Here is a 26,082-nt window from a genome sequence, read left to right as displayed (position 1 = left end):
TATTGTATGATTTTTTTTTTTCACCACCTCTTTTTTTTGTTTATATATTTTCCTATTACATGTCAAATTGCTGTGCACAAGCTCAGAGTAAAGAAACGACTGTGTGCAGGGGGGGTGGATCTTGGACTTTTTCCTGGTTTAAACTGTCTGAATTTTCAAAATAACTAAGCATAGCCTAGATACTCTAATGAAAGCTTACATAAAGTGGTCTGACTTTTGGAAATGAAGTTGTTTTCTATGTAAGAAGAACTTTTTTTCAAGAGTGCAATTCAGAAACTTTTTTCCTTTTTTTTTTTTTCTTGATTAAAACCTAAATTACAGCTCTAGGGAAGTCAGTGATACTATTTTTATGTGCATTGGAAAATACTTAGAAATATTTACAAAATGTAGGATATCCAGACTTAATATTTGTGTGAAGTGGGATGTGCTGTCATTCTGATAATCACCAAATTAGACAAGCTCTTTTAGGTGAACCTGTGGCAGGTGGTAGGAGTCAGGAATTGCAGGCATTCCTGCTTTGGGCTGTGCTTGTTTAAAAGGCACCCTGCTTCTGGCTGAAAAATACTTCTTGCTGAGTTAAATGAATTAACCAAGGGGCAAAACTCAAAGTTTAGGTAAAAAGGAAAACAATTACAGCTGGGGGGAGTAAAACAACTCCAAAGCTTACAGCCTTTATGGGTGAGTAGAAACTTGCCCTCACATTGCTTTTTCATGGATTTATCTTATTCTCCAAGCCTGTGAATACCTGCATATGTGGACTTTAACTTGAACAAGAAGTTCTGCTGAGTTCCACAGAACTGTGTCTAGGTGGAAACAAGTAGGCTGCAGCCTTACAGGGTATGGCTCTTAAAATTGTGCTGTCTATGTAAACCTAAAGGATGTAGATGTGGCATGATATGCAGAGTGGAATAGCTAATCCCAGCAAAAATCACCCAGGCTTTCCTCCCTCCCCCAGCAAACAGAACATAGCATTTTTCAAGTGTGATGGTGTGTGTTTGCAAATTATTGATGTGCACCAATTTCTCCTGTTTAGTGTATGTAGGGTGTTGGCTACCAAGCTGGCTGTGGCCGAGGGGCTGATTGGTGGTTTCTGGAAGGGAAGGCATGCTGCAGTTTAGTTGGGTTTTTTGGTTTTGTTTGGTTTTGGCAGGGGGAGTTGTTGATTTTTGTTTCTTTCTTGCCCCCTGCCCCGTGAAATGAAGGACTCTGTTTTCTTTAGGTTGTGCATTACCTGTCTAGTTGGTGTTGGAAGCTACCCAGGCAACCTGCTGGGGTTATCTTCCTACTTAACATGAAATAACTGTGCAGGACGTTTGCATGGGGTGGAGAAGAGAATCTGTCTCTCTGCCTTTCTTACAGGAGGCTCGTCCCTTTTGGAAGAAGAATATTTTCTTCTTTATTGTTCTTGCATTTAGTTTCTTAAAATTAATGTGGTGGTGCTTATTGCACAGCCCTATGGATCTCAGATAGATCCCCTTCTAAATAGTGCAGGAGATAGTGTGCTTACAGGTGGGATTGAGTTGAGGAGTCATTGGTTATGCTGTAGCAGGTCTGGTAGCCAGGACAAGAGTTACTGACTCCAGGACCTCTTCTAGTCCAATGCACTCCATCAAACTGGGAACCTGTAATGCTACTGGGATGTGAAATAGTCTCCTCTTTTCCTGGAAAAAGCAATGACCCAACAGTAAGGTTACTCACACAGATTTGTTACAGCGCTAAAAGCCATGACACATGGTAATTAGGACTTAAGAGCTATAGTGCCTGGGAACCTATCTTGGTAACTGTTGATGTCTTTGGTTCAACCAAAGCTATTTGGTCCTTCGCTCTACACATTGAGTATATGGTGCACATCATCATTCTGTCTGTGGGCTTTCGAGTGTTTGATGTATTTAGCTGCACAGTAGCTCTGAGGGAAAAGCTCTTCAAACTAGATTTATGGGGTTTGTTTCCATTTTAGAAATAGAGCTGGAGGGAGTGCAGAGTCTGTGAGACCTGCCGCTAGCACCCTGGCATTCTGTGGGGATTTGGGTCTGAGCTGGTGTGGAAAAGACTGTATGCATCTTCCCCTCGTGGCTTGGAGGGGACCAGAGCAATGTCCAAACTTGAGCTTGTTCCTCCTGAAAGGATGGAACATCTTCCTGAAGGATGTATGTGACCTGAGTGGAAAGTCTGATGCATTAAGTAAGTTTTTCAGTCTTTTTTTTTTTTTTTTTTTTTTTTGATTTAATGACAAAAGAGGCTAAAGATGCAAACCAAATCATTGCGATGAGTGAGTTAGATATCTCTTTCAGTTCCAGCCCTGATCTTAGCTGAAGGGGTGGGTGGAGCCTTTTATTTCTTGGCACTTCTTTGTAATGGCACAGGCAGTGTGCCTGCATCGGGTATCAGCTGCCTTCAGAGCAACTGGCAAAGCTGTACAGTCTTGCAGTCAGCAATAACTTGATAATAATTATGGTAGGAGCACTTCTGTTGGGCTTAAGTGCTTTACTTCCACCTACCAAAATCCTTTGCTAGGAAGGTGTGAAAAACTAGGCTGATTTAAATCTTTCCTGATACATTTGAGGTGTCTGTCTGCTGATTTGGATAGGCATTGAGCACTCTGGAAAACATTTATCCTGCTGCTCTTGAGAACTGTTTTCCAACAGGAATCTGAGTCTTTACCTGGCCCAGTGCTGAAGTATTGCTGTAAGGTGCTCCCTACCAGCCCTGCAACTGTTTAGCCCTAGTGCATCGGCTGTGGTGCAGTTAAGGACAAAGTACAGAATTAGCAAAGTGCCTTGCAAAATCTTGTTGCTGGCAACCCACGGTAGTGTATTAGTTTCATAATCTCTTATCTTGGGAGAATAAGCACCGGTGGTGATGTTTTGCAAGGCCTTCTGAGTAGCTGGACAATGCTCTTGAGCTGCATAGATTCAGCAATGAAAATTAAGATTTTGTTGGTATGTGTGCATGACACATGCATATTCTTTTGGAGATACAGGGAAGGGTTTTGATGGGGGTGGAAGGCGTCTGTGTGTTCTACACCTGGAGATGGTAACTCTACCTTCATTTTCCCAAGCGGAGAAACTCTCAGAGCTTTCTCTGAAAGGTCGATAACTGGGGAGTTAATAGCTCAATCCGTGTATTTTAGGGGATTTTTGGTGTGGAAGTCCCCTTGAGAACTTTATTTGCATTACTTCCCTCCTACTTTCATTCTGGGGGTCTCTTTGCAGATCTGTCTCATAACCTTATCAATTAACACAATGAGCTTAGAAGCAGGCTGTGGCAGCAGAATGTGGGGGGGGGTGGGGTGGGGGGCGTTTCTTGCTGCAGGGTAGGGTGAGAAGGGCCCCTCTTTGAGTGGGTTGGGGGCTCTGCCCTAGCAATCGGCTCTGGAGCATTTGCATTGCCCTCTTGTGGCACATGCCCCGGAGCCACTGGGGTCAGGAGGATTCGGTGGGGAGATCTGTCCTCCCGGCAGCAGAACCGTGATGAAACAATTCTGCAGCTTTCAGGCAGGTTTTTAATTCAGCAGCCTCTCCAGTGAAATCATGGCTCTTCTAATCTGGAAGCGTGAGTTAGCATGAAAACCTGAAAGTGAAGCTGATGGGGTGTAGGAAGCGAAACCGATCATTCAAAATACATTATTGAAACGATGTGCCAAAATACATAGCCTAAGATTTAATTGTAGCACTCTATTTGCAGTTAAACTCATTGGAAGGTTTTTACAATGCCTCAGTGATATTAATAATTTCAGAAGCTTGGTGGAGGGAACAAAATAGAGAACAAAGGCACTGAAAATTAGATAATCCTTTCTCCCAGCTTTGCATGCATTTCTCTTCTTGCCACCGAATAGCATTCTTCCGCCAGGAATTGGCGGTGGGACTACGTCCTGCAGTTGTTTAGAACAGCGCCGCAGCAAAACATAAGCATGTGCTGCATTCTGGGCTACCACCCTGGCAAGAGCTCATTGCCGAGTGAAACGCTGTTTTTCTCTTGGTAAGTGGTGAAAGGAGGCTCTGTGTGTGCAAGCACACACCCTGCGGACCCCTCCTGGAGGGCGATGCCTTGCAGACGTGTCCACAGCCCCTTGCTTCCTTTGTTCTCTCCATCCACAGCGTGGCTGAGGCCAAGGGGTTTTATTGCGGTGGAGGGTGAATTCCTGCGCCCGACTTCCCCGGGCCTGCTGCCCCTCTAATTGTTGTGTTGTCAGAAGGCGTGTGCCTCGGAAAGCCTTATCTGATTCCTCCAAAAGCCTTGCAAGCAATTCAGATGTTGACCCCTTGAGCACAAACAGCTCTCCGCCTGCCTTGGGGCATAGCTGCGAGACCAGCTTTAGTGCAGGGGTGTGTGTGTGCAAACCCTGCGCTGGCTTTGTCCCTGTGGATGGAGCACCTGCCTGGGGAGGGAGCAAGGGGCCAGGGAAGGTGAAAGGCTGGTGGGACTCAGAGGGGGAGAAGGGGAGTCCAACAGCTGCTTGTGTCAGCACGAGGGTAAGTGCAAGGAGATTAATAGTTATTTAAAGAGCAAATGGGGACATGGCATTCGGCTGTGGCATGTGAGTGTATAAATGTGGTGGAATGGCTGCTCCACTAGTAACATTTAGACAGATGGTCCCTGGACTGAAAGGAATGAAAAGGATCTTTGATTCTCTTAAGGATATCTTAAATTTTAATGGGGCACTTATTATTTTTCTTTTTTTCTTCCCCCCCCCCCCCCCCCCCCCCCCCCCCAGTTGACTCTCAGGCAGCACCTTCAGCACTTCCAGACTGTGCTGTCTTGTTAACATCAACTGACTGCTTGGCCATCTTTCTCCGTCATCTTTAAGTAGCCCAGGATTAGAGGGAATAGTTTTTAAGTGAAAGCTGAAACACTATTGTTTTGCTGTCTGTATGTCTGAGCTGGTTTAGGAGACTGTTTTCATCACAGCCGTCTTTTCATCATTTGTTGGTTAGGGAGTGTGTCTGATGGTAATCTCCATGAGAAATTAAACAACTGAATGATACTCCTACATTTTTGAGACATCTTCAGGACTTAGTTTTGGGGCAGGAGGGCAGGGAGGTTTGTTCTTTGATTAAATACAAAAGTATTGAACAGGAAAAAGACTGTCCCTGGGTGCAGTACATCAGCATTCTGGCTCTTGCCATACAGAATGAGCCTTAAGGGAAAACATGTACCAAAAGTCCGTTAAATAGGTCTTGACTGGCTGAATAGCCCGCAGGAGATGAGACATAACTGTCATCTGTATTGCCAAAGCTGCAATCTCCTTTTGGAGAAGAAGAACCAGTCTGGATTGCTTTCTCCTGCGTCAACTATTTAGCGAGCTTTGAGTCCAATTGCAGATACTTGCTTGCCCATCTAACAGGGGTGCTGGGCATCTATAACGTTCCCTGCTGCTGTAGATGGGGAAACTGAGGCAGGGAGGGCAAATGCCTAACCTGAGGCAATGAGGAGAGTCACTGGTTCACCCAGGATTAGGACTCAATATGTAATTGCTTTTATTACTCTGCTGCCTGAAGGCCTCAGACAAAACAGCGGCCCATTAAGCAGAGTGCTTTTTACAGTGAGGGCAATCCTTGCCCTGCAGACCTTGCTGCCTGAAGTAGGCTGAGGCTGGGAGGGGGATGCGAGGTGGCTTGCCCACGGATGCAGCACCTTTCTGACAGTGCAAGGGAGGGAAACAGCTCTCCCTTCTCCCTGCAGACCATCCCAGCTCCCACAATGAAGTCCCTGTGCTGTTCTCCACCGGACCTTCTTCTTCCCAGCGCAGCTCGCAGTAGCAACCTGATCCATCTCTGGGAGGTCCCATGTGCGTCACTGAAGACCCCAGAGCACCAGCCTCACCTGGAGTTTTTAATTAAACCCCCATAAAATATCGGCCTCTTCCAGTGAAACAGAAACCTAAGGAAGAGCTCTAATTGATGGTTTAAATCTCTCTACTTCCTCCCCTCCTGGAAGGACAGCTGAGAGCATAAAGTGTTTGGGTATAGGGAGGGCACTTTATCTTTGCAAAGGGACCAGCCATTTTCCTCCATAGCTGAAATGACTGGCAAAGCTGGGTGTTAAATGGCTTGTCCAAAGTCCCTGGGAAGCTCAGCAGATAGCTTGTGCCATTCCCTTTCAGGTCCTTTGAGGAGTGACAATGTGCTGCTCCAAACTTCAGTAGGACTGGTGGGATTCCCAGTATTGGGAAAGCTTTTTGTTATGGGTCTTGCCATTGGTGCTCTGACTCAGGGAATCTTTGCTGTTTGGCCGATAACACCAAGTTGTCTCTGGAAAAGGGAGCAGCTGTTGGAAAGAAGAGGGAAGCTGGGAGCAGACTGGCTGAAATACTGAGAGATATGTGAGCTTGATGGTTCTGGGTGGGATTGAAGCTATAGGATGTGCAGGGATGTGAGGTGCTCGGACCCTTGGACAAGGAGAAGAGCCTGAGGGCATTCTGCCATAACAGTAAAACCAGGTGCATGTATTGCTGCGTGTTCATTGTTGTTCCCAGAGCTGCTGGGGGTGGGTACCACAAACCTGTTGGATGCTGCTCTGCCTAAGCTGGGCACAAACAATGCCCTTTGGACATACACAAGGATCAGGCTACGTGTGCCTGGCTGAACCCCGTGTACCGCTCACCTGCTGCCCTGTCTCTGTGGCCAGTGCTGGGTCCTTTGGAGGTTTAAAAGAGTGGGGTAGTTGTGCAATTGTCTTTCCCCAGAGTACTTTCCCAGCTTACAACTATTTGTGGTTCAGAATTTTAAAATCAGATACGCTTGCCTTGATGGATTTTTCTCCAGCAGAACTTGTCTGATGCCTTTTGGAACATATGTAAACTTTTAGTATCCGCACCATTTTGTGGCAGAAAAATCCATGATTATTTGTGGGCTTTGTGAAGAACCACTCTGTGTGTGTTAAACCAAAATTCTGCTCGAGATGTTTTGTTGTTCCCCAGCTTCTCTATTAAGAGATCATGAAAATTAATGTCCTGTTTCCTTTTTTTTTTTTCCATGTAACTTAGGAATTTATCCACTTCTGTCATACTGAGTTCCATCTCTCTCCTCATTGTCTTTTTGTCCAGGCTGAAAAGTAGTCAGCTACTGCTGTATTACAGGAAGACACTGAAAGGGTTTGCTCGCTCTTGTCACCTTTCTCTGAACTTTGTTCCCCTCTCATCTCTTTGAGGCAGGGGACCAGGGCTACACATAGAATTCAGGACATTAGATTAGGGAGAGGTTAGCAGAAAAAACCATATGCCTAATCCTAGCCTTTCTGTGCTCCATTCCTTAGCCTTCATTTTTGATATCTTCAATTTTTTCACATTGTTTGTACCTGGAGGCTACTTTTGGGGCACAGTGACATCTGCTAATTTAAGTGCTGCACACTGTGGCAATTGCTGCTTTCTAAAGTATGTGGAAAAGCCTTCCATGCTACTTGAGGAGACCTTTAATTCCTCTCTGTTACTGCCTGTGACTGGTCACTGGGAATTGAGTGCATGGTGCAACCTGTTCAGTGCTATGAACCTTTTCTCCAGTGAATCACACACTTCAGTGCAGTTACTACTTGAGTTAGAGGTCCTAAATGGCACTGTGCATAGCAGGGTCAGATCCACAAAAAGAGGAGCAGTCTTTGTGTAGAACAGGAGACCGTCAGAGACGATGCAGCCTTGGGCAAGTTAGAGCCAGTTGCACTGTTGTGAACCTGGTGATTTTTATCGGGTTATAGCAGCCCTTCTAAAAAGGTCTAGGTCTGGGTGTTCTAGACATAGGCAGCCTGTCTCTTCGAGACAGCTTGCCACCCTGTGAATCACATCCTTGTTATGTGTAAGGTCTTCTTCCCAGCTCGGCTGTTGATCTACTATATGACTGAGAAGCTTCTTTCGGTTTCAGTCACCAATGTGAAGGGGTCTATTCTTCACAAATCTCTTTCCTTCTGGTGTGACACGTGTGCTGAGGTCATGCTGTGCATCCCCGATCATGAAGGCTATGCTGTGGCTAGCCAGCCTGTGCTAATGTTGCTTCTGTAACATTCCTGTGCATCTCTTTGCCTCTAGCCGCAGTACACGAACCTGGGGCTCCTGAACAGCATGGACCAGCAGATCCAGAATGGCTCTTCCTCCACCAGCCCCTACAACACGGAGCACGCGCAGAACAGCGTCACAGCCCCCTCGCCTTATGCCCAGCCCAGCTCAACTTTTGACGCCCTCTCGCCCTCCCCAGCCATCCCTTCCAACACAGACTACCCAGGACCTCACAGCTTTGATGTATCATTTCAGCAGTCCAGCACAGCAAAGTCAGCAACGTGGACGGTAAGGACGCAGCATTGCTTTGCTCCTCTGGCTTCTGTCCCAATGCCAGTAGTAACATTATTCATATGATACATACCCAGGCTTGTGCAAGAGCAGTGTGACCTGTGTCCTCTTCAGTGCATGACATGTCACACAAGAGGGAGAAATTTATCTTGGCTGCTCTGGGAGGGTGTGGTGGGAATTTAACCCTCAATAATATCACTAAATCCCAAATGAATAAAATGCCTTGCAAAAAAACCAGTCGCCTAAAGACCACGTGTGATAAAACAGTGGCTCTCCACTTGGGTCGAGCAGGTACACTGGTGTAAAGCATGGGGTGGGCATAAGTATGTCTTCAGCACTTCCCCGGGCTGGCTTCAGCATCCATGGGTTCATGTGAGGTTTGGCATGCAGGGCCATGCCAGCAGCACAGAGATGGTTCTGCTTGCTCCGACCCATGGAGTGCAGGGCTTTCTTCTTGTCTATGTCCTTCCCTTCTTGGAGCTGATGTGGGAACCCCAGCGTCACCAGCTCAGGTCAGCCCTGAAGTACTTGGCTTGTTTGTGTGTATATTATTTTAATTTTTTTACTTAACGTTTTTATTCTTGCTGTCAGAATAGTACCTTTCTTCTTATAAAAGGAAAAAACCAAAAACAAACAAACCCAAAACACTCCAAACCCAAACAAAACCCAAACCTGATGGATGGAGCTTGAAACCAAACTTGATTTTTGGTGGAGCTGGCTTGATTGTTCAAGCTCTGGAATCTTTGTAGCCCAGGACACAGAACTGCTGGAGATGTACATCTGCTGTGGTTCAGGGCTCTGGAGCAGAGATGTTTGCCGTGGAGAATATTGCTGTCTTAAAGTTGTTCTATATTTGCCTTCCTCTCCTTCAAGCACTTGGAGTAGGTGCACTGAATAATGTCCTATTCCATGATACCTGAATAGAAGCAGGGACTCAATTTTCGTTGGGATGTTTTGGGGTTTTTTTTAAGCAAAACAGATACACTTTTTACCTAAAGCTAAGACCATTAAAATAGTGTGGGGTTTTTTTCCTTTTTAATCCTTTTTAATCTGATTAACTACTTCAATCTCAAATTTAAATACAATCTAGCTGGAATTGCAACTAACAAACTCCTGCCAGCAAAGCAGTAGAGCCAGTGTGCTCCACTCTAGAAAAAGATGCCATGTAACAATAAATCACAGTAACTTCACATACTTATATTTTAAAAGCCTTTCCCAGTAAAATTTCTCTAAAACTCATAAGAAAAACTTTGTTCAGAGTATTATGATAAAGGGAGTTAAAATGTGATATCTCTGCTCAAAACTGCACTTCTCATTTGTTTATGTATAAAAGAGTGAAGGGTTTTTAAGTGAGGTCGAAATCGCACCTTTCCTTATCTGCACTGGGAGTGATGCCCTGCTGTAGTTTACACTTGTGTTCATGTCCAGGTTTCTCCTCTTACACTACACACACTATTTATTTTCACTTCCCTTCAGGTAAGGAAACCATTGGTTAGCTCTACTTTCTGTTTCTCAGAGCAAGCAAATTCTACCCTTGGATTTTTGCAGGCTGTTCTGGAGAGGGTCCTTTAAAGGAGCTATGAAAAGACATTCTGTTTTGTTACCTATGGTACAAAGAATCATCTAGTGCAGCTGGAGGGAAGCAAAGTGTTTGATGCTGTCCTTTCCACTACTAAAAGCGGTCTTTTGAAATGCGGTTTGAATGTGTGGAGTAGGCTGTTGGCAGAGCTGAAGACGAGCGAACTACTCACAAGCTTAAAGTTAAGCCAGCACTTGAGATGTTTCCCTGCAGTGATAGTGGCTTTCTAGGGTAGAAGTGGAAGCTGGGTTTTGAAGTGGATCTGGGTAGCAGTTAAAGGTCAGATTACATGCTGGCTTTAAAAGATAAATAAAATTACTCCTTGGTGACTACAGTCACCAAACATGTGCAGCCTGGGAGAAGGCATGTTTAGCCTCCCCTCCTTTTCTTTTGCCCTTTTGTGGACCACACTATCAACAGATGAAGGTGTGCTCCCCGTAACTGTTGCAGTCTGTCTAGGTGTAAGTCCTTATATTTTCCTAGAGGAATGGGCATCCAAACAGCTCTCTGATCAGGGAAGACTGAGTGTGGTCCAGGTGTCCCTGTGCTGAGCCAAGTGACCTAGTTTTAGCTGCTTGTGCAGGAGCTGGCAGTGTACTGTATGTTCACAGTGGATGATGACGGTCTTGCGGTGGTGGCTGGGGACCTTCAATCAATACGCCTTTTACAGTAGAGCATCTTTCCATCTTCGGAGCTCTGCCCTTCTGCTAATTAATCCACCAACTCATTTCACATGGGCTCTTGAGTGGTTGGTAATATGCGTTCGACAGCTTTATCAGTGGGGTGGGTGGGGAAGGACGTGAAGGCTCTCTTTCCCGCTGCCATCCTGAGAAATGTGGAAACATGCATGAAATGTTGATGAAAGGAGGAGTGATTGCCCCATCCTCTTAGCAAGAGCAAGTTCTCGGAGTTGCTCATCCCCCCCATGTGACTTCATGTGCTTTGATTAATGCCTGTCGTCTTTTTTTTTTTTAATGATGGATTAGGAACTTACCCAACTGGAAGAGTTTCTTCCACTGCAGTGACCTATTAAAAGTTTAATTACTTGGTGGCCCCACCCTTATTAAGAGTCCAAAACTTGAAAGCCTTGTTTCTTAGTTCTTTTTTTTCCCCTCTTGCTGTTCCCCAGGGTAACAGTATTAAGTAAAGAAATCCATTGTATCGCACTTTCCCCTGTTTGGGGGAGGATGAGCCAGGCTGACCCACCTTGCCCTGCTGGGAAAGCTTGGTGGTGACAGCAGGGGACCTGCTGTCCTGGCTGACAGTGCATTTCACTGGAGCTCCTCTGAGCTTCTGGGTTGAGTCATGTCAGATTAGGTCATGGGAGTGAAGGCTGTGGGCTTGGTAAGAGGACTGGGTTATTTCTTTAAAAAGCTAGAGCTGCTTTCATGGGAGGACGAGAGACCTGTGAAGATGCTCCTCCAGGTTTCTCAGCCACTTTGTGCATTTAGCTCCCAATCTGAGTGGTTTGGAGGCAATAATCTGGAACCATGTGTGAATCCAAAGGTTACTTCTGTTGGAAGTGGGGGAAAGGAGAGAGGGTACTCGCAGCGTACGTAAATGCCACGTCTCTGAAAACAGCCCTGGAATCATATTTTTTCCTAAAACTATCTCTGCTCCTCCCTTCAAGTTCTGCAGACTCTTCTATGGGGCAGGTTTATTGTCCTAGGACAGTGCCAAATCATCAGGATTTGTATAGGGTAGGCTGGGAGGGAGATGAGTCTAACATCAGGACTACTTCTTTGCTTAGGTTCACGATGGGCTCCTGATTAAAGGGGGGGTGGGGAGAGAAAAGTAAATGCCCAAAAATTTCAGAGAGAAACACTAGCTGCTGCTAGGTGAGAGGACGATTTCATATGTATGAGCAGTTCACTTTGAAAATATTACAGATTTTTCTCTCTGAAGTCTTTCATGACCTTAAGTAGGAATTCCAGTAAAACATGCTGTCTAATCAGGTTAGGTCTTCATTTGTATGCAATGTTGAACTAATTAATGATGACAAATTGAGATTGGATTGCAGAGGACTTTATAAGCATCCTTGATTATTTTTTTTAATTAATGACCTGAGAACACAAGAAAGAATATAAGCAGGTTAATCAGTCTTTTCAGAAGGAAAATCTTTAACAATGGAAATTCTACTGAAGTGTTTAAAAACAAAAGCCATAGTAGTCTAAATTGAACAAAGTTTCTCACATGCATACTCATAGTATGATAAAACCTTGAAAACCATGCTACAAAGGAACAAGCAGTTATCGTTTGTAATGCTGAGATAGAGAGTAGGTTGTTGAGGATGAGCGAGAAGCCCTATGAATTGGGTGCAGTAAGACCTTATGCACAACTGTGTCTCATTTATTGCGGGATATTTCCCCTGCAAGAATTCCCATATTCCCATGCCTGCAATATCTCCTCCTGTTTCTGCAGCAGAAGAAAACAAGGCATTTCAAAAGTGTGCCACCTCAGATTTTTTTTTTTTTTTTTTTTTTTTGTGGAAGTAAGTTGTGTGCCAATCTTCCCCACCCACTCTGAGCACAAATAAATAAACAAACAACTGCACTGGCTTCCCCCCCAAAAAAAGATTTGGCAATCACCTGTCACTAGCAGAACCTGTTACATGGGGAAGAACATGATTGCAGTAGGAAAGTAAAAATTAAAATTGTATGTCAAGGTAAGTAAAAGTTAACAGTACTGCCAAATGCAAGCTATCAAAAAATGAATCGGATCCACCCATCCCCATAAGCAAGATACCACCTTATAAGTCATGAGACTTTTAAAAAGACAAACAGGTTCTTCTTATTCTCCCCCAGGTTTTTGAACCTTTAGGGTGCATCTACTAAATCTTTTCCAAGCTTTTCTTGGTAGTCACGAGGGTTAAGGAAAAAGGAGGTAGAAATTGCTTTAAGTTTTTAAATGAAAACTGAAATTTACTTGCAAATTTTTGATTCTGCTGAAGACAGACACCCAGCCCTGCAAGACTTGCATAATTCAGGTGTTGGCAATACCAGAGTTTTCCAGTTTATTCTCATGCCCTGCAGTAGGCTGAAGCTAAGCTGGGTTGGTCCTTTCAGGGCTTTGTTATGAAACACAGAGCTCTGCAAAGCTGCAACCTGTGCTCCAGCCAGGCTCCTTGTTCTCAATAAACTCTACTGTACCTACAGCTATAAGAAAATGCTCAAATTTTGGACTCTTTTTGCTAGCAAAGCTGGATAACAGCCTGTGCAACATGCATGAAAGCAAGTAAAGGATTGTGCTGGCTGGGGTTAGTTTATTTGGAAAAGCTGCATTTTAAGGAAGGTGAAAGGAATGCACTTAAATTAGTCCACGCGAGCAATAACAGGTTTCTGTGGTTGAGAGTACAGATTCCTTGGCTGGGCTATCTCAGCCTTTTTATTTCAGATTGATTTATTCCATTTTATATATATATTCTGTGTCCTGAACCACCTGGTAAAATTGGGAATTTTTTTCCTAATCTCTATAAAATGAATTAGAGGACCATGCACAAGCATAGTGAAGTAGTGAGAGGGTAATTAGATGTGCGCACCGCCTTGACTCAACAGCCCTTAATTAGGTGTTCAGTGTTCTCTTAAATAATCTGTTCAAACAGTGCATTGCTTTAATAGAACTGGTAATGTCCACTATTGTCCTGGCTGTTGATTATCTTTCTGCATCATACATGAGAACTTTTTATTTGAAGGCTGGTGACTCTCCCAGTGAACACGCTTGTGGGGCTGTGCTAAGTGTTCATGTGAAATCTTTGCTTTCTTACTCCATGGTGATGTGTTGGTCAGTGCAATCAGAGCTTTCCAGTTTCACCCTTCAATGTTATGTTTAAAGCTGTCAGGAGAAAGGGAGTGGAAGTGGTCTTGTTACAGGATTTTGAATTTCCCTGCCCTCAGAGGCTCCCAGTCAGCAATGATGTAGGCTTTAGCGGTATTCACTGGGCAGCTGAGAAGGGTCCTTCTAAGAAACTCATTTGTGCAGAGGGTCTGGAGTCTTCACCGAGCACTGAAATTGGGAGCCTGCCGGCCACTCTGCTAACCTTCTCATGCCTCTAAACGTAGGCTTTCTCTTCAGCCCAGCGTTGCCCAGCAAAACTGATTGTGCTGGTGATGACACCACTTGTTACAGCAGGAGTGAGGAAGGGAAAGCCAAAGGGGTAATCCAAAGGGAGAGAAGCGATCTGGAAGGAGAAGGCAGTGGAGGAGGAGATGGGGTTGCAGTCAGTGGATGTGCACACTGGGGGCTGGGGGAGCTGATGCAATGGTGTGAGCTCAGAGCCTGGCTGGTGGCTGCTGGTGGCAAAGCAGGAGGCTTCTGTATTTGGGCATTTGTCTCGGGTGAGAAGGGTTAAGGTTTGGCTTCCTCAAGCTTCCTGCAGCCTGCCTGCCTGGAGAGGCTGTTTCCATCATCGTGTGCTGCCTCCTGGCCCAGAGCAGCCAGGGAGGCAGGGAGGGTGTTGATTGCCACCATTGTTCTCCTGCACAGGGAGGTTGTGATCACGCTTCCCTGCTTGAACAGCTTGTGAATTGTGTTTCCCTCTCTGACATTACAAAGCCTAACGCTAAGGTTGCTGAGGCATATGTAACTTGTCCTAGGTGTCATCTACCTGGAAACAGAGGAGTCGGGCTTGTCTTTGAAGGAGGTTCCTTTCTCACGGCAGGGAGGTGTTTTCAAGCTAGCGAAGCTGGGAAGAACCAGTTCACCTGTGAGAACCAGCCAGGAGGGGCCTGCTGGCTTCTGTTTGGGTTTTTATGCTTGAGTAAAAGGAGATCTGAGTGCATTAGGTTCCCATTAGAATGTAATTGTGCTTTTTCCCCTTAATATCATTGTCATGTATATTTGTTTTTATGAGCAGTTATCTTCTTCTGTTACTCTTTACAAGCAGCCATAGAGATCTGTATAATAGTTTCCAGAAAATGTCTTACGATATGAGCTGTCTTGGTTCGTTTTTTCATTTTCCTTTTTGTATCCGGTATTGTTTTGTAAATCCTACCAAGGGAATATAGCCTCCCTACATGAACTGGGTATTTGCCATATGCTCCCTATTAGACCAGTGCCTTCCATGATGACAGAGCTGCGCTGTGGTGTAAGACCGCGCAGTGGGGGGCAGCCTGTACCCCATGCAGCTAGCGATGCCCAGGAGGGATGAGAAGGGAAGTTATTTACTTATTGTATGAATTGCTATCTGCCAGCACTGGGAATGGAAAACTTGGGTCTCCTGCCTTGCAATGGCATGTGCTTTGCTCTTCACATAGTTGGTGTTGGGCACCCAGCAGGCTTCAGATGGTATGGATGTCCCTCTCTTTCAACTAAGATTTAGCCTCTTGGTTGCTGTTAGCAGCTGATTCTCTCCCAGTGTAACAGGAAACCAGTTAGAGCTTGCTACAGGTGCCCCAGGATCTGTAAGTGAAAAACACTGAGACATTAGGATCAGACACAGGAGGATGGAGAGGAAAGTCATTGGGAGGGGTCGTGTCCTCCACAGGGGCAGAAGATCCCTCAGCTGTTTCACACAAGCAATTTCTAGTTGTATGTGCATCACACTTCCCCCTCCCCCCCCCTTTAGAAAATGTGCTTTAAGGTTTTAGTTATTTTTGAAGAAAAATTCAGAGGAGAATTAAGTGCAAGAAACTTTCTTTGGTTTTTAATGAGAATTTTTTTTTTGTCTATGTGGAGAGAAAAAAGTGTTAATTAAACATAATTTTCATCAACGCAACTTGCACAAAAAAGCCCCACCTACTTTCATGAGAAAGGAATAAAGAGAATCATAATCCTGGATTAGGTATCTTTCACTACACATATATAAAAACAACACCGTATGAAAAGGGGGAAAATATATATGTGTATATACACACACCAAACATACCAATGCGCCTCCAGCAATATTACCAAAGGAATTAACTTTACAAGAAACAGCCACAGCCTGGAAAGAAGCCATTTTTCAAATAAAAGCTGAATGAGACTTGTGGTTTCTGAGAACTATGAGAAGGAAGGGTTAAAAAAACATTTACAGATAAGAATAGCTGATGTTGGGAGATGAGTGAACATCTTGAAGTAGGGGAGGGTCACTATTTAAATTACCCTTCCCCCCCTTTCCTCTTAGTTGAAAATTGGCTTCTACTAAGAACAACATGTAGGATTAATGTAGTACTTTAAATCTTCAAAGTGCTGCACAAACATTACTTTCCTCATCGGCAAACACCTTTGCTTGCTAGGCAAATCAGGAGTGTAGTCGCCATTTTAGAGAAGGGAAACCAAAGCACCAGAAGTGCCAGAGTTTTCCAACTAGTAGTTTTTTTTGGAGTGAGGTGTTTGCCTTTCTGAGGTTTTTTGCGTGGTGGTTGGGTTTTTGTTGGGGGGGGGGGTTTTTTTGGATGCTTTGGGTTTTTTGTAGTGTTCAGCATGGGGACTGCCTCTAGGCTGCCTTGTGAAAGCTGCTGTGCTCTCCTGGGTTTCACAAGTGCTAAGCATACAAAGCCGCCCGGCAGAGCTTGAATGAGGCATCAGCGGAGTCACCTCCTTACCTCTCCAAGGGTCATGGCAAGCTGGGCCAGAAGGAAGGCAGCCTGCTCTGGGGCAAGGAGGGTTTCCTACAAAGGTTGCCAGTTTCCCCCATACCATTAAGCCGCGTAACTTTAAACTGTATCAACTGAGCACTGTTAAAAGATATTTCAATAGTACAAAAATTTGTGCAGAAAATATACCAATAACTGGTTTAAGTTACTTTTGGGTAAAGGTTTTCAGGTAGACTGGTGCAAGAGATATTGCTCACCTTGCAGACAGACTGACCTTGGAGCTGATCATTCCTTTTCCCCAGGTCGGCTGAAGTACGGCAATTGTCATAAATACTCTTTCCCTGCCAAATTGATACAGAACAAGCAGCAGTTTGGCAGCGTGCTGAAGCAAGCAGAATATTGTGTGTGTTGTGTGTGTGGTGCTCTGTATGCTGAGGGTTCAGCTCCAGTGCTTGGCAGATCATACGCTGTGAAGAAATTCCTACTTTGTTTAAAAAAGTAGTGTGCTGGGTAGGGATGGCTTCTGTATAGACAGAGCATGAACTTTATTATGCAATGGAAATCTTTTCATGAGGTTTTACTATGTGCAGGTGTGTCAGATTTGATATTGTAAACACAGTAGGATAGTTACCCAAATAAGAGCTTAGATCCTCTTGCAAACATAACCGAGTATTGATACAAACTTTATCATTTCCAGTTGTTAAAGATAACACTTAAACATCGGAGCAAAACTCGGTGGAGCCACTGGAGGAGAGTGCTACTTCTCCCTGTATTTTAGAAGAGCGTTTTCTTTGAGGAGAGCAAAATATTACTTGTCTGATAAAAAGGAGTGGTTTACTATCTGCTGATATATGTTACCTGCTGAAATTAATCTAAATTCAGCTTTACAGAAAGCTGAAAAATGCAGGAAAGCAGCACTCGAGGCTGACCTGTATTTCCTGAACAAATGAGGTGGGACTTGGGTTTAAACTTTGTGGCTCTGCTGTTTTCCCCATTGGCCACGATGGCTGTATTGGGGCTCTCCCCCCTGCCTGCTGTGTGCCCCGGGGTGCCCCACGCTCCCCTCCTGGGCAGAGAAGCCGTGCCGCCCGCAGATGCCGTGCTTAGGGAGCAGCATGGACGAGCAGCAGATTTGGCTCGAGCCCAGCCTGAGAGCTGCTCCTGCTCTGTGATTTAGATGTAATCAGGGTGATGTTGTGCAAGTCATCCCTCTGCCTCTGTTCCCTTCTCTTCCCCCTTTCCACATACCCATCCTCAACTTTGGGACTGTGTCACCATGATGCTGTGTTGTAAAGCGCTTAGACCCCTGATGCGAAATGCCCGGGGGGACAGCGGGGGACTGCTGCTTGCTGTGTGTCTGGTATCACTAGACTTAGCTTTCAAGCCTCTTATTTTGACTTGTTTACAGGACATCAGCCTTTTTACAAACTAAATTTTGAAGGAACCAAAGCATATCTCCAGGCTAAAGCTTGAAACTACCTGGGTGTTAGTTGGCTTATTGCTTCCCCTGCTTGAGATCTCCAGCTTTACCAGCATCAGGCCTGCCAGGTGTGAAAATTACTGCTGCAGAGGCCATTTGAGGGCTACAGCACGAGGGAAAGCCTCTTCCTGTTATGTAGCCAGAGCATGATGCTATAGCAGCACTGCTGTGTTAGCTGTGGTGCAGAGCCTTGGCAAACTCACCCTGCCACTTGTCAGGGCTTATTAGTTCATCCACGTGAGCCATGGCTGGGAGCTGACTTGCTCCTGACCTTGCAATGGAACCAGAGAGAGCCCAGGTTTGCAATGAAACCTGCACCCACAGTTCCTTGGACACGGTTTAAAATGTGGGGCTGGAGGGGGTGCCCACAGGGAAGGGACAGGAGCAGTGCTGCTGGCCTCGGTGCCCAGCCTGGAGGGTGTTTGCAGGGCAGGCAGCCCACCTGCTCCGCTTGCATTTGAGTGTCAGCATCACCATGGGTGGGAGAGAAAAAGTCTTCCTGTGAGATGTTTGTCAGGTGGCTGAGCACTGAATGACACCTGTTCATTAATCAGCGAGGTGGTGGCTGGTTTTCTGATGAGTTCCTTGTCTCCTGTCTCTTTGGCTGCAGACCGCTCATATTACTCATTCTTAGTCACTTTTTTTTTTTTATTTGACCCATCCTTGGTTGTGTTCTTGTAGGCGTATGCGGAAAGGGGACTCCAACAAAAAACAGTCTGTGCATTTCTAGATATCCTACTAAAATTTCATACAGTACTGGCAGTCACAAAGCAAGAGACCCCTAGGAAAAGCTTCAGAAGAGTCCCAATTTAGTTCTGTAAGATTTAACAAAGACAAAGCATGTGGACCACTTGTTTTGCCATACAGTTTCTATACAGAATTAATGAATTTGGCCTTTATTTGGCATCCCCTTTGTGTGTGACTTCTCTGATGAGTCATTTTTGCCTGCCTTTGTCAAGCCTCTCCAAAAAGCTACAGAGGTTGGAGTCTTTCTGGGTTTGTTTTTTGGCAGACTGATCCATGCAAGATAAAGATGGGGAGAACTGGGTTGCACTGGTGCAGCTGGTGTTCAGAGGGAGCACCATAGCACGGTCCCTGGCCGGCGGGAAGAGCAGCTCTGTGGGCAAACCAGGTTCCAGGTTGAATTTGTAGGGACACACGTTGCAAGAAAACAGTTTCTATGCTGCACATCTGACTTCATGAGCACAAAAACGCTCTGACGCTGTTAGTCACCCTGCTGATCGCTATCTGTTTAATGGGGCTGTTTTGTTTCAGTACACTGATATTCTGATGCATGTTTTGCAGCTTATTTCAGGGAAGCTTCCTAAACGCAGAACTCGCAGGGTCTTTCTCTTAAGTGGGGTGGCTTGGTAGCATTCTAAAGGTTGATAATGCACATGGCCAAGATTGACTCTGTTGGTTATGGATTGGGAATGATCACTTCCCTCTCCACCATGCAGGTCTGAGCTGTTGCCAACTGTCCCCTTGCCTCTGAAACTTGAACTCCTGGGGTGCACCTTACCCTGGACCCCCCAGATCATGCAGAGTCCACAGTATGACCCCAGCATAACCTGCTCACTGGGGAAGTCAGCATTTCTCTACTCCAGGAGAAGCAGGGCTGAGCACGCAAGCAGGCGCTGCCTGCCAGGGAGTGGTGCAGGATGGTCAGGTATTCCTGTGTGCTGGGGGCTCTCCAACTCTCTGCAGCGTGCTGCCTTCAGCCTGCCTGGCATGGCTCAGCAAGGGTGTAACAGTTCACTCAGCTTTTTTTTGCTTTTTTTTTTTCTTTCTTCTTTTTCCACTGGCCATACCAATCTGATTACACCTTCCAGGGATCATCTACCCCTAAAGCTTAATTAAGAGGCTCTTGTCTGACTCGTCACTGACTCACCTGCCACTGTATGAGCTCATGTCTGACTTGTCCTAGGAAGATAGTGAAATATGTCAGGCTTCTCTGAAATATATCAGGTTTTTGTTTTATTGCACCCCTGACATTGCTGTTGGCTGCTGCAGAGGTGAACAGAAAGATGACTGCCCCAACTTTGTTACATTTATCTAAACTTAGTCGCTTGCCTCTTTGTGCCTTGAAAAACCAGATGGGGTTTTGCTTGCACAGCTGTAGGTATGTTAGAGTTAATAAAAAAAAAATATTAAAAATTAAATAACCTTTGAGTTTTGGCTTCAGGCAAAGTAGGTGAAATGATGTGTTTTGGAGATGAATGCTCTTGCAGGAGACAAGATGTAGCTTGCAGGAGAACATCTGCAACCAATCCATTCTGTATGAGATGGGGCCAAGACTTGTTTGTATCTCAGTACCTGTTCAAACATGTTTTAGCACAGCAAAAAGAGGTTTTGAATGCATTGAGGAAGGGTGGGTAAGAAGGGAAAGAGACATCAAGCTGAATGTTTGCTTAATAGCTTTGATTTCTTCATTAAACTTTTAAGCACTTTAATGATTTGATTAGCTGTTTTCAGAGCACTGTAGAATCCCCCCTTTTTTTCTTTCTTTCTTAAAAGAAAAGAGGAAAAAACACTACTCATCTTAGTGCTGCAAAATGAGCTTGCTTTCTGGCCTGGAGCAAATCTGGTAAGCGTTCGCTACCTTTGTGTACCCACCCTGAGGACTGTCGGTGGAAGGATGTTCTTTAATACATCGATCAAAGAGTGTGCAGAGATCCAGTTACCAGGCTGACTGCCTGGACACCAGAATACAGCTTCCCAGTCAAGTGCTCCTTGCCAGCTACTCCCATCCTCTTTGTTCTGTAAGAGCCGAATGTGGAATGAACATCTACCAACTGCAGTTTGCAGAGCTCGTTTGCCTGCCTTTAATTGTACCTTGAAATGCCTCTTTCTCTAGGCCTGTGGCAGTGTAGAACAGTTATATGACTCAGGAGCAGCTGAAGTGGTGAGGCTGGTAATAGAGGTTCTCATATCATCACACTGATGGGTTCTCATTATCATACTGAGATTTGCAGTTTTATTTATTATTTTTTAAGCTGACCCCCGAGATGCACGTGCAGCTATATTTCTGGTTTGCACATAAAATTAATGTGAGTTTTGAATGTGCAAACTGTGTGACTAGAATCTATTACCGGTGGAGTATAGCTACTGTTGCTCAGATCTTTTTTTTCCTTGTCTTGTGGGCTAGATTCCTTTCTGGAAAGCTGGGGGTAACTAATTTGGGCTGAATAAGGTGAAGAATGTGAACACACTGCCTCTAAAATCCTACCAGAGGAAAGGGGCGTGCATTCAAAGTGCTTTGTTCTACATAGATGGAGTTGTAATACTACTTGGGTAGTATTTTGCCAGTGCTTAAGATCAGCAGGCTATAATTTTTTTTTTCTTGGGTTTGTTTTTTTCTTTTTTTCTCCCTTTGCCACGCACCAGATTCTGCTGTGACTTTACCAAAAGTGCTTGCCGAAGTGAGGCAGCCCTGGTCATGTGCTAACATTCTTCAAGGCCCCAACACACAAGTGAATTATGGAAGTGCAAGATGCAGAAATGCCTGTCCTCTGCCTTTGATGTAGACAGGGCTCTTCCATTGCGCACTTGCTCATCAGAGTGAGGTTACTCTTCTTACTCTTGTGTTTTTATGCATTTGTCAAGTCCCTAGTGACTGTGTTCCCTGGCCAGCTACCAGGAAGGCCTCCTACAGCTTGTCCGTTCTCAGCAGGTAGACACCCATGCTAGGGATAGCCTTAGGCTCCATGCCATGCTGCATGGACTCGTCATGCTGTGCCTAGAAAGAGAGCTGCTGTGTCTGTGTGGTGCTGCAGAAATGGGTCAGGTTCATTACCTCTGGCACGTTGCAACTTGAGTGTGACATTCTGGGGGCTCTGCCGAGATGACTTGGCCATGGCTGAACTCCTCCTGCCTGTCACACACTGAGTTAGCATGTGGCAAGCCAGCAGTCCCCGCAGCTGCACTATGGGCATGCCTTTAGCAGGCATTGAGCAAGAACACTGGTTGCTTTTGTCTTGCCCTGCAGGAGGCATCCTGACCTAGAGAGGTAGTCAGAGCTGTGTTCAGGTGCAGGTTGTACCTCACTCCCTCTGCTTAGGGCTTTCAGTCAAGAGGGCTTTAGGTGGCTCTCTCATCCTTCCTTGAGTTTGCTCTGCTGGACTGCATGAAAAGCCTGATGCGTAATTCAAGCTACCCGAATGGATGTCTGTCCCGATGCGCTGGTGACTCATGCAGTCTTTCTTTTCTGCCTTCAGAGCTGGGTTGCTGTGAAGTTCTTGAGCAATAGCAGAGCTCATCTCTGGAGAAATCTTTTTTTTTGGAGAGAGCTTCCAGAATGGTTGGCTATTCAGGGGTTTGTTTCCTTGTTTTAGAGCTCCCATCTCAAAATCATTGAGGAAGGTGGCCAGAGCCACATGGTGGGAATGACACTCTCTTCTTCAAGTGCTGGCTTAACTTTCAGGTTTTATGTCTCTCCTGTACAAACTTTGCCTTGTCCCCAAATCCCTCCAGCCACTCTGGTACCACACATCAAAACCTCTTCTCACTCTTTCTCTGAATTTTGTGATGTAATTAAGCCTCTCAGCCCACTACTGCAATGTGAAAATGGGTCCCTCTTGCAAGGACTTTTCAGGACCTTGCTCTTTGGAGAGGCAGCACATGGAGAAGCATACATCAGCCTGTGTGGGAATGGGGGGGGGGGGGGGGGGGGGGAGGGCGGCAGTGTTTTGTTTTGTTTTTTCCCCTTGGCTATATGAGCAGCTAAAACCTGTAACCTACAGGAGTTGGAAGCTCCATGCAGAAAATTAGCTTAGGCTGGTGGAAGAGTTGAGATCACATTTTTCTTGGCTAATTAAAGGATTAAAGGTGCAGAGATTTAGAGTGAACTGTCAGTGTGCTACAGAAGAGAGCCTTTGATGGTTGAATCCAACTTGAGATTAAACAAATTGCATTTAAATAAGAAATATGTGGCAACAGTTACAGTCTAGCTAGGCCTCTATCGTTTGCTGTCCTCCAGGACCAGGTAGCTGGTGTGTTGTGACGAGGGTTTCTTCTCCCTCACCAGTTTGCTTCTTCCAAAGTGCCTCCCTCTGGGTTGTGTCAATCTGTTGCCTCCATGCTTTGTAAAACCCAGTTTATTTCTTCTCACCTGGTGTTTTGTGCAAAGGAGCCTTGCGAGCCACCTTAAATAATAATGATCTTGCTGTCCATCATAGCAGTAGCATGGTTGTATCCTTGTAGTGTGTTTTGTCATATCTCTGATCCTATTTAGAGGGGGGGTTGCATCCTGGCACTTTGCTGTCTGCAACTGGAGAGATGAATACTTGTTTTCCTATGGGGCCTTTTCTGTTATTCAGTTGTGATGCTGGTCAATGGAAAGAGGTTTTTGGGGTTATACTGATAGTTTAATGGTGTCTTTCTCTGCATAGTGGTGGCTGATAAAATTCTGGAGGGGTAGTTAGCTTCTGCAGTTTTGAAGTCCTTGCTTTCTTTGGTGCCAGCTGATTGTCTTCAATAGGCTACGCTTGCAAATGGCTTACCAGCGTTAGTCCCAGCCCTCTCTCTGTCTTCTCATTTTGGATAGCGTTTGATTCAGAGCTGCTAAGGGGCTGGTTTTAAGTCTTACCTTTGATAGCACTTGCAGTGGTGCAAGCTTATGAGACCCGTGGTAGCTGTCTCAGGATGAAGCTTGCTTGTTGCAAGGGCAGGAATTCACCTGCAGAGCATCGCACAGGGTAACAGCACATTCTGTCCATAGAGGTTTTGCGCCTTTCTCTGATGCATCGTGTATGAGCTGTAAGGAAAACGGGAGTGCCGGACAGTGTGAGCCAATAACTTCTGATGTTGCAACGCTGTCTTGTTTTGATCCTTTTTGTTTTATTTCTTTTTAGGGAGAAAGGAGCTTGCCTTTAATTACCTCCTATCTATATGAGGGGGTGGGTGGGTGTTGTCTTTGCCTTTTTTGTTGGGAAGATGGAGGAAATCGCAAACTTGCAACTAGTGAAAAATCTGCAGGGATTCCATAATTGCTCAGAAACATGGCATTACTTACTAATTGGGTGTGGTTAGTTAGGAAATCTGACTTTAAAATTATGTTTCCCAGGGAACTATTCCTGTTCTCATTGTTATTCAGTAACAAAGACTGCTTTTTGTTTGGGAAAGCAGTCTTGCTTTGAATGGGGTAGGTCTTCTCACAAAGCATCCATGGCTTGGGGTCTTCAGAAGTTGCAGTTTGCAAATGGAGCAGTACAGAGGTAGGAGGTCTGCAGGGACAAAGAGCTGTTTGGTGTTTTTCTTGGAAAGCCATCTTCAAATTGTGGTCATGAGGATTTGCATCTAAATCCACATTCGTTCCTGTTAAGTTTCCAGTTAGGTCATGCAGATGACATTATTACCTTTCATTTACACAGTGAAATAAATTGCTGGGTATTGAGAGATTTGCTGTAATCTGTTTTCAATAATTTATAGATCTGTAACTATGTCATAGAGCATTTGGACAATTATTCCTGATGAGTTTACCTAGCAGGCTTCTAGATTTGCGTGTAAAGTGCATCCAGGTCTATGCAAGCTTGCTTTATGCACTTGCACATTCTTGCTGAGATTATCAAGCAACAAGATATTGGCTAAATCAGGTGTGAACTATGCTGTGTTCAAGCCTTCCATTTCTCATGTGACGTATTACTGCACATCTTCCTTTGGCCTGCATACCAACTGGGATGTGGTTTTTCATTCTTCTCTTGGAGGGCAGGAGATGCGAAACTGAAGATTTTGATTTCTTTAAGAGGGATAGGAAGGACTGCTGCTAACATTCCCCATTGCAAGCCCTTTCTAAATCCTGCCCTGCAGAATGGCTGTCTTCCCTTAGCTGCTGCAGTTGCATAGCTTCGGGGCTGCTGGAGAGCATAACGAAAAGCTGGAGGAATACCCCTAGCCTGGGATGGGCTTGTTGCACTTCCTAGCAAAGAAGATGCCACAGGATTGACTTCGCTATCTGCCTGGGGGTGAGGTGCTGCGTTCTGGACTTGGGGATGTCTCAATGGCCTGATGGCTGCAGCAGCAATGCTGCTGCATTCCTCAGTGTAGTTCTTGACAAGCTGTTTCCCACGGTATGTAGGAAAATCAAGGTCTCTGTTCAGTAAGGCGCTTGAGTGAGTGCATAACCTCTAGCACGTGAATATTCCCTGTGAAATCTATTGGTTCTGTTGGAGTCAGCAAGGCTGCTCCCATCCTTAAAGGTAGGCATCTGCTTAAACACCTTGCTGAATCATGTCTTGACTTTGAAAGTAGGCTCAGGAGAAACCACATGAGTTGACTCAAGGACTGTGCTTAGCTAAGTCATTGAGGATGGAAGGAGAGCGCTGAGAAAGGGGAAGATCTGGGTAAAATACAGATCCAAGAACCTTGCAAATGCTGGTAATAGCTAGTGATGATGTTCTTGTCTGACTTTCTTGCTATTCATCCCCAAAGCTTAATTGTATGAATAAAAGGTTTAAAGGTTTGACTTAGTCACCATTCATCCTAAGTATGCTGGAGCTGCTGTCACGCTTTATTGATCTAGCTTAGCGCTGAGTTACTACATCTTTATGTCCTCAGTAAAACTACTACTTGCTCAGTTAGGTGTGATTTTTGTCTTTCCTAATCCTTACGTTCTCTCTGTGACTCAGAACTAGAGAATGGCCTCGTTGGGTCAGTAAATCCAGAAGACAGAGGGACTTTTATAGAAATGGTTTGGTCCTTTAGGAGTAGGAGAGGGCCTTTATCAGGTGGTCTTCATACAGAGGAAGAATATTTGCCTGTGGGTTAGTTTGTTGCCTCACTTGGCATCCTGGCCAGAAGAGCTTTGCTGGCTTTTCACTTTAATTATCAATGAAATGCTCTGCAAGCAGGGGAACAATATTTGCATAGATGTAATTCTGGAAATTGAGCGTAATGTGATCAGGAAATGGGACAGGCCCTGGCTGTTATCATGGAAGAGACTTGCTGGTACCTGCACTTTGTTTCAAATGTAATAAGATCTGACTCAGGAAAGTTTCCTGGATGTTAATAGAGAAAACTCAGTGCCCTTTTGGCAAGGGACTGGTGCTCACCTTCTGCACAGGAACAAAAGAGATTTTTTGCAGATTCAGAAATCTGTTCTGAAAGGGCTGCTCACAGTATGCTGAAGATTTAGAGGGAAATGGTCTCCCTCAGAGCAGAAAGGCAGGGGCGTGTGTGTGTGTGTGTGTTCAGGACTTTCTTTTTCTGAGATAGAAGCCAAGGAACAAGGCACTTGTGT

At 45.1% G+C, this 26,082-nt stretch overlaps 1 protein-coding gene across 1 annotated transcript in view; it reads left to right on the top strand.

The window, feature by feature from the left end:
* TP63 (tumor protein p63) overlaps window positions 1-26,082 on the top strand; it is an 83,515-nt gene that overhangs the window by 22,490 nt on the left and 34,943 nt on the right. Inside the window, exon 2 of the mRNA XM_037407541.1 lies at window positions 8,018-8,272. Coding sequence (XP_037263438.1) covers window positions 8,018-8,272 — 255 coding nt within the window. The remainder of the gene's footprint in view (window positions 1-8,017; window positions 8,273-26,082) is intronic.

Source organism: Falco rusticolus, chromosome 13, assembly GCF_015220075.1.
Source record: "Falco rusticolus isolate bFalRus1 chromosome 13, bFalRus1.pri, whole genome shotgun sequence".
Lineage (NCBI taxonomy): Eukaryota > Metazoa > Chordata > Aves > Falconiformes > Falconidae > Falco > Falco rusticolus.
Note: the sequence above shows the minus strand (reverse complement) of the source record. Positions and strands in the feature narration are given on the sequence as shown.